This window comes from Saprolegnia diclina (genome assembly GCF_000281045.1).
Source record: "Saprolegnia diclina VS20 unplaced genomic scaffold supercont1.22, whole genome shotgun sequence".
In the NCBI taxonomy this organism is placed as follows: domain Eukaryota; phylum Oomycota; class Saprolegniomycetes; order Saprolegniales; family Saprolegniaceae; genus Saprolegnia; species Saprolegnia diclina.
The window spans coordinates 549,078-555,836 of record NW_008246089.1 but is presented as its reverse complement, the minus strand read 5'-3'; the positions used below and the strand labels follow the sequence as shown (position 1 = coordinate 555,836).

Genomic DNA, 6,759 nt, shown 5'->3' with positions numbered 1-6,759 from the left:
AAGACGACGACGGTGACGAGCACGGGGGTGCAGTTCATGAACGAGATGAGGACGATGACGATGCGGAAGAAGCGCGCGATGGAGCCGAGCTCGATGGCACGCAGCTGGCGGATCTTGGCCTGGAACTTTTCTTCCCACGCGTTGAACTTGATGATTTGGATTGCGCCAAAGACCTCGTTGACGACCTTCATGCGGTCGTCCTTGAGCTTGAAGAGGCGCTCTTCCTCGCTGCCGAGCATGATGGCGAGGACAGCGTTAATGACCAAGATGACGGCGACGACGCCGAGACCGACAAAGATCGACCAGCCAATGATCTTGTAGAGAAGGTAGAGCACAAAGCCGACCTGGCACGGCACGATCCAGATCTGGTGGATGCTCAGCGCAAAGCTCATGACGTTGATGACGTCGATCGAGAAGAGGTTGGCGATGTCACCGGCGGTCTTCTCCTTCTTGGAGGATGCGTTGAGAAGCAGCGCCTTCTCAAAGAGCATGGACCGAAGCGACGACGAGAACTGGATGCCAATGACGTCGTTCATGTAGTTCATGTGCGACTTGACAAAGGCATTGATGAGCTGGCTGACGTACAGCGACCCGATGAGCTGGAGCACATAGGTTGTGTCAAGAACGGGTGCTTCGACAGCGCGAATGATCTCGCCGAGAACGTAGCCGGGGCCGTACAAGTCGGCGAGCACCGTGAAGAGCTGCATGAAGCCGAGGACGATGAAGCGGCCCCAGTAGATGGCGAAGAAGGAGGTCAGAATGCCCTTGTTGTGGTGCTCGTACACGACCTTGAACTCGCCGGCGAGGCGGCCGACACGGTTGACCTCTTGGAGCGGCCACATGTCCTCGGGCGCCAATTGGCGCGTGTTGCCGACGCGAAGGAAGGGCTGGACCCAGTCGAACGAGAGCCACGTAAAGACGTTCGAGGTGTCTTGCGGGTGCGGCGCGTCGGCCTTGGCCGGCGCGTCAAACGTCCGGTACTGCGGCACGCTCTTGTCGCTCTTGAGCATGGCAAATGCGAAAGTGACGTTGAGCTTCTGGCCGCGGATGCAAGAACCCGCTTTGTTCCTGAGTGCAAACGTCCTTTCCTGCTCCAATCGATTTTTAGAGGTCTTAGAAAGGGCAATCTGGCCGATCTTGCTACAAATAGTAAATGATTTCGATGCACACGGGAAATGCAAATCTATGTGATTTCGGAAAGATTATATATGAGAGGTTTACCTTCATTCCGTGCTGATCGATGGGCATCATGTGGTATCGCCTGGAGGCATCCATTCCTAGTCAACCACACTTGGTAGTATCGCCACGCTGTTGTACCCACCGGGCTCCTTGGTACAACCAGCAGCTAGGGACCGTAGCACGCACCAGAACCTACATTTCAGCTCACACCAACCGCGCATTCCAGCAAAGTGCCCACGGGACCATGTCCACCACCCGATGGTTCGTTTCCATGGATGTCCTTGCGAAGGACGAGCTGCATTCTACCACTAATGGCACCAAGTATACCATAGTGTTGATCGTAGCCAACGTCGCGAGGTCTTGGTTGCTCCCCAAGGCAATTCGGCGTGGCGAACCAACTGGTGATCATCGTACATCTTCCCAGCAGTTGACTAACCGTTGAAAGGCGCACCTGTATTTTATTTTGGGGTGCGCTTTTCCGGCAAGAATTTTCCACCAGTGTTTTTCACGAGTCGTGGGAAATCACGTGGTGTGGGAATTGCAATTGCCACCGCCATTCGCACGTCGACCAACCGATCCGACTCGCGACAGAGGATGATGGACGACGACGCAAGCTTCGTGGGCTACAATACATGGGCGGTCGAGGCGCTGGACGTCGCGCTCAACGCGGACCTTGTCTACGAGGAGTCGTCGGGCGGCGATCGCGGTGTCTTTGTCTCGGAGGCCATCAAGGCGCACACGGCGATCCTCTCGATTCCGTTCGAGAGCCTCCTCAATCTGTACAGCATCGCGGCCTCGCCGCTGGCCGAGATCCCGCACCTCCACGAGCGCGAGGACGACTGCCTCGCGTGGTTCCTCCTCTACGAGACGCACCTCAACAAGGCGAGCAAGTGGATGCGCCACATCGCCGTATTGCCGCGCACCTTCCACAACATCTTGTACCTCTCGGACGCCGACATTGAGCGCCTCGAGGGCAGCAACGTGTACTACGTCGCGCGCCACTTGCAGTCGCAGGTCGCGGCCGACTTTGACGAGCTCACGACCACGATCTTGCCCGAGACGCTCCGCGCGCTCGCGGCCGACCATTCCGCCGACGCGATCCTCGCGGCCTTTACGCTCGAGGTACCCTCCTGCGCTTGTATCCTCTGGATAGCCCATTGTCTTTATGCGGGTAGAACTACAAGTGGGCCCTCTCGGTGATCTGGAGTCGGTTCGTCTCGGTGGCCACGTCGACCGACTCGATGGTCAAGTGCATGGTGCCGGTCTTTGACATGTTCAACCACGACCCGAGCGCGCAGATGGCGCATGGCTTTGACCCGCGCACCAACTCGTTCGTGCTGCAGTCGCACCAGTACTGGGCGCCGGGGGGGCAGGTCTTTATCAACTATGGCGCGCTTCCAAACCACAAGCTCTTGACGCTCTACGGCTTTGTGCTCGAGAAGAACGCGTACGACACTGTCGAGCTCTGGGCGCCCATGAGCCAAGACGCGCCGTATTACGACCGCAAGATGGCCTTCATCACGGCCCACGGCCTCGGGCACCACGCGCGCGTCCCGTTTGACTTGACGACGCTGGGCGTCAACGAAGAGCTCCTCGCGTACCTGCGCATCCAGCGCATGGAGGTCGACGAGCTCTCGTCGTTTGAAGGCTCGACTTTTGCGTACAAGGCGCTGAGCAACGAGAACGAAAAGAGCACGCTGACGGCGCTCATTTTTGCGCTGCAGTCGATGCGCGACCGGTTTCCCACGAGCATCGAAGAAGACGATATGCTGATGAAGACGCTCTCGGCGTCCGAGGCCGACGCACACACGCGTATGGTGGTGCTTCTCCGCCGCTCGGACAAGGCGATTTTGACGCAACACATCGACTGGCTCCAGGAAAAGTTAATACCCGTGCTCGCGTCCATGACGGCCAGCGCCCAAGACTAGGCCTTTGGCACGCGGTAGACCTTGATAACGCGGGACGTTGTGCCTTGCACGAGCAGCTCGGCGCCCGCCGCGTCAAATTCAATGCGTGAGATCGCGTCTATACCGTGTGAGACCGAGTGTAGTGCAGTACGGACGGTACCGTCTTGCGCATGCAGCACTTCATGGCGCACGGTCATGGTCGCGACGTCGAGGAAGAAGAGCGAACTGCCCTGCGTCATGGCGATCCACTAGCACAAGAATGGATAGGATGACGAGGTTCAGGAGGACGAGGCATCGAACGATACCTCTCCGTTGGGCGTAATGTCCACGGTCGAGTAGTGCCCGCTCGGCGCCTGGAACGTCTTGATGCACTTGGGGTCTTCCTCGAGCTTGTAGCGCACTATGGAGAATCGTGTCATACTAAGTATGCACAATCTGTCGACGATGTATGTTACTTTGACGTACCGTTGATGTCCCAGACGCGGACGGTGCCATCCTTAGACGCCGTCACAATGCGGTTCACGGGCTTTTGGTCGGAGCCATCGAAAGCAATGTCCGTCACACCGCTCTATTCCGTGTGGACAACACGTCGTCGTCGAAGCCAAGAACGAATGAGGAGCTACCGTGTGGCCTTGGAGGGCCATGGCCTTGTGGAGCTTCACGAACGCACCGGTCTTGGAGCGCTGGATCTCGTAGATCTAGTACCGTATCAGATATCAGATGTCGGAGATATCTGGACGCAGACGTGTACCTTGACCTCAGGCGTGTACGCGGCGACAGCGATGAACCGGTTGTCGAGCGACTGGACGCCGTGGAAGTTTTGAATCTGGTTGACGCTGGTCGTCTGAAGAAGCGTGCCGGTCGTGTTCCAGCACTTGATGTCCGTGTCGTCGTCGCGACCGACCGTCAGCAGCGTCATCCACTCGTCGCCAATGTCATTGAGCAGCAGCGAGAGCACGTTGTGGCCGACGGGAAACGACCCGACGACCTCGGGCTTGGTCTTAAACTTGCTGTAGAGAAGGACGTTTTGCCCGTCGGCGGTCGCAACCCCGAGCGTCTTGCCGTCCGAGCTAAAGCTGCAGACCGTCGAGTAGTCGTACGGGAGGTTGATCGTCTTGAACGTTGGGTTCTTGGCGCCCAGCGACTCGCGCAGCGTCAAGCGCACCGACCGGTCGGTCGATGCGGTCGCAATGAATCGACCGTTGGGACTAAACGTCGCCGCTGTGATCGGACCCGTGTGGCCCTTAAGGACGTGCGCGAGGAGCGGGTGATCAGCGTGCTTGGTGCTTGGCGCAGCCACAGTCGGCGCCTTGGCTTGCGGCTTTGTCGCCGGCTTCTTCACTTTCTCAGGGAGCTTCTCCTTGGACTTCTCCTTGGCAACAGAGTCGTCTTTCTTGAGCTTCTTTGGCGCTTGGCCCACGACGAGGTAGCCCACGTAGGCCAAGGCGGCCAGCAGCAGCAGCGGCAGGAGTAGGTCCAGCATCGGTCACCGCACGTCTGAGGTTGCCTTTCTAGATTATCCGGCGCGTCCGGATAAGATGGCGCGGCTTCCATGGCGCCGACAACTGCTTCGTTGCGCCGAGCTCAGCAGCTGTTGGTAGAGACGATCTGACGCAATCTGACATTCGTCAAAACACAGGCCTCCACCTGGGCCTCCACCACTACGCAAGGGAGTATGAATGAACGACCCAACAACCACCTTGCGAGATAGTCCAAGTGGCTGGTTGCAAATTTGGACAGGTTCGAAGCGACGCATCCCCACAGACAGACGTGTGTTGATCCACGTCATATTCGCGCATCCGGATGACAATTAACGGGAAAATACGCGTCATTTTTACCTTCGAATGCGATGATTGCAGGGCATCAAGAAGGTACTTCTGCGCATACGACAACCATTTCATCTTGTGCATGCGAATAGAGAGCAGCGACAGGGACATTTGTTCAGCCTCGGCACCACAGCCTTTCAAGAGCTATCGCACGCACCGAAAGCATTGCTTGGATTTGATCCTGTCGAAAACAGCTCATAACTTGGCAAGCTAACGTCTTCAACACTCGGACAAGCAGACTTTTGTATTGAGAAAAGCTCGAAACCCTACGCCTTCAGCTCCAATCTGACATTTCGCGCTGTCCAACGGACGTGCGAGCTTGTCCAGTGTCGCTTTCTAGAATGTTGTACGTTCCTCGCCATTCGAATGATCACGAAAGTTTATTGTGCATCAGCGTACTATAAGCTCACTACGATATTGGAGTGTGTGCGGCGGACTCGAACCAGCGAGGGGACACACGACCAACGTTCCCATTTTAAGAATGATGTGCATCTCAAAATACCGGTAAAATGCCCGGCTCACCAGATGACCTTGGGGGAACTGAGGATAACCACGTTGCACAACCCTGCACCCAAGGTTGCGTTTGCACCCAGGAACAGTATTGCTCGAGGTCGTCATTGTTGAATTTGCCAGCCATGCTTCAAAGCAACAAGACGGCTGCCGAGTACAAGACCTTTGAGCCGGCGCCTCGTGTCCACCCCCAAGACGACGCCAACATCGTCTCGCGCCTGGCGTTCGCCTGGACCAAGCCGCTGCTTCGGCTCGGGAATGTGCGGCAGCTTGCATCCAGCGACCTCTGGCAGCTTCAGAACGCCAACAAGGTCGACCCACTCACGGCGCATTTTGAAAACGTCTACGCGCGCAAGAACAAGGGCCTTCTCTCGTCTTTCTTCGCGATCTACTGGGGCCGCTTCGCCTGCATCGGCTTCATGGAGCTTTTCACCGTGCTCGCCGACTTGTACGGTCCTGGCTACGTCCTTGGCGAGATCATTCGCGCTGTCGAGGCGCCCATTCTTGACACGACGTACGTGCTCCAGCTCATCGGGTCGCTCTACCTTGTGCAAGTGACGGCCGCGTTCATCAAGGGCCATTTAACGTACCTCAACGACGTCATTGGCATCCAGTTCTCATCGGTGCTGCGCTCGATGCTCTTCAAGAAGGCTCTGCGCTTGGACGCGTCCTCCAAGAAAGAGAAGACCGCCGGTGACATTGCCAACCTCTTCTCGATTGACACCATCAACGTCATGAGCTTTGCGACAAGCATCCACTCGATGTGGATCGTACCGCTTCAAATCGGAATTGTACTTCATCTCCTCTACACGATCGTGGGCTGGGCCATCTTTGTCGGCCTCGGCGCCGTCGTCCTCATCCTGGTCATCAACGGCGTCGTCGCGGGTCTTTTGGGTACCGAGCAAGAACGTTGCTTCAAGCTCAAGGACGACCGCATGAAGGTCATCAACGAGGTCTTTGGCGCGATCCAGATCATCAAGTTCAACGCGTGGGAAGAAAAGTTCCAGGCCAAGATCCGCAACCTCCGCGTCATCGAGTTTGAATCGACCAAAAAGCTCATGCGCATCGTCGTTGTCCTCATCTCGTTCATGAACTGCACACCGATCCTCGTCACCGTAGTCGTCTTCGCGACGTTCACGCTCTGGATGAAGCAAGCACTGACGGTCACGATCGTCTTTTCCACGCTCGCGCTCTTCAAGTCGCTCCAAGAAGCTCTTGTGAACCTCCCGATGGTGATTTCCGCCATGGTCCAGTCGCTTGTTTCGGCCAAGCGTATTAACGACGTGCTCTTGATGGACGAAGTGGACCCGACCAACGTCTCGACGCCGTCCGACCCG

General features: G+C 57.0%; 4 protein-coding genes across 4 annotated transcripts in view; 2 read left to right on the top strand and 2 right to left on the bottom strand.

Annotated features, from left to right (window-relative positions):
- The window catches only part of SDRG_07728 (hypothetical protein), a 4,099-nt gene extending 2,958 nt beyond the window's left edge, over positions 1 to 1,141 (bottom strand). Inside the window, exon 1 of the mRNA XM_008613580.1 lies at positions 12 to 1,141. Within this exon, the coding sequence (XP_008611802.1) occupies positions 12 to 1,010 (999 nt within the window). The 5' untranslated portion in view covers positions 1,011 to 1,141. The remainder of the gene's footprint in view (positions 1 to 11) is intronic.
- A 632-nt stretch (positions 1,142 to 1,773) lies between these two features.
- On the top strand, positions 1,774 to 3,107 carry SDRG_07727 (hypothetical protein; the record flags this gene model as incomplete). The annotated part of the gene is made up of 2 exons (XM_008613579.1): positions 1,774 to 2,301; positions 2,355 to 3,107. The coding sequence occupies 2 exons, from the start codon at positions 1,774 to 1,776 to the stop codon at positions 3,105 to 3,107; spliced, it is 1,281 nt and encodes a 426-aa protein (XP_008611801.1).
- Positions 2,947 to 4,604, bottom strand: SDRG_07726 (hypothetical protein). Its single transcript, XM_008613578.1, has 6 exons — positions 3,838 to 4,604; positions 3,710 to 3,784; positions 3,552 to 3,654; positions 3,392 to 3,486; positions 3,247 to 3,334; positions 2,947 to 3,204 (listed from the first exon to the last, which is right to left on the bottom strand). The coding sequence occupies exons 1-6, from the start codon at positions 4,567 to 4,569 to the stop codon at positions 3,104 to 3,106; spliced, it is 1,194 nt and encodes a 397-aa protein (XP_008611800.1). The 5' UTR covers positions 4,570 to 4,604; the 3' UTR covers positions 2,947 to 3,103.
- A 943-nt stretch (positions 4,605 to 5,547) lies between these two features.
- On the top strand, positions 5,548 to 6,715 carry SDRG_07725 (hypothetical protein; the record flags this gene model as incomplete). Its single annotated transcript, XM_008613577.1, has 2 exons — positions 5,548 to 6,620; positions 6,676 to 6,715. The coding sequence occupies 2 exons, from the start codon at positions 5,548 to 5,550 to the stop codon at positions 6,713 to 6,715; spliced, it is 1,113 nt and encodes a 370-aa protein (XP_008611799.1).
- Between the last annotated feature and the right edge of the window lie 44 nt (positions 6,716 to 6,759).

What these genes read in the sequence shown, in the direction of transcription:
- SDRG_07726 (XM_008613578.1), bottom strand. Translation starts at nt 4,569, where the DNA reads ATGCTGGACCTACTCCTGCCGCTGCTGCTGCTGGCCGCCTTGGCCTAC. An exon ending in CGTACACGCCTGAGGTCAAG is followed by an intron (nt 3,785 to 3,837) that starts GTACACGTCTGC and finishes ATACGGTACTAG; the next exon opens with ATCTACGAGATCCAGCGCTC. An exon ending in AGTGCTGCATGCGCAAGACG is followed by an intron (nt 3,205 to 3,246) that starts GTACCGTCCGTA and finishes CACACGGTATAG; the next exon opens with ACGCGATCTCACGCATTGAA.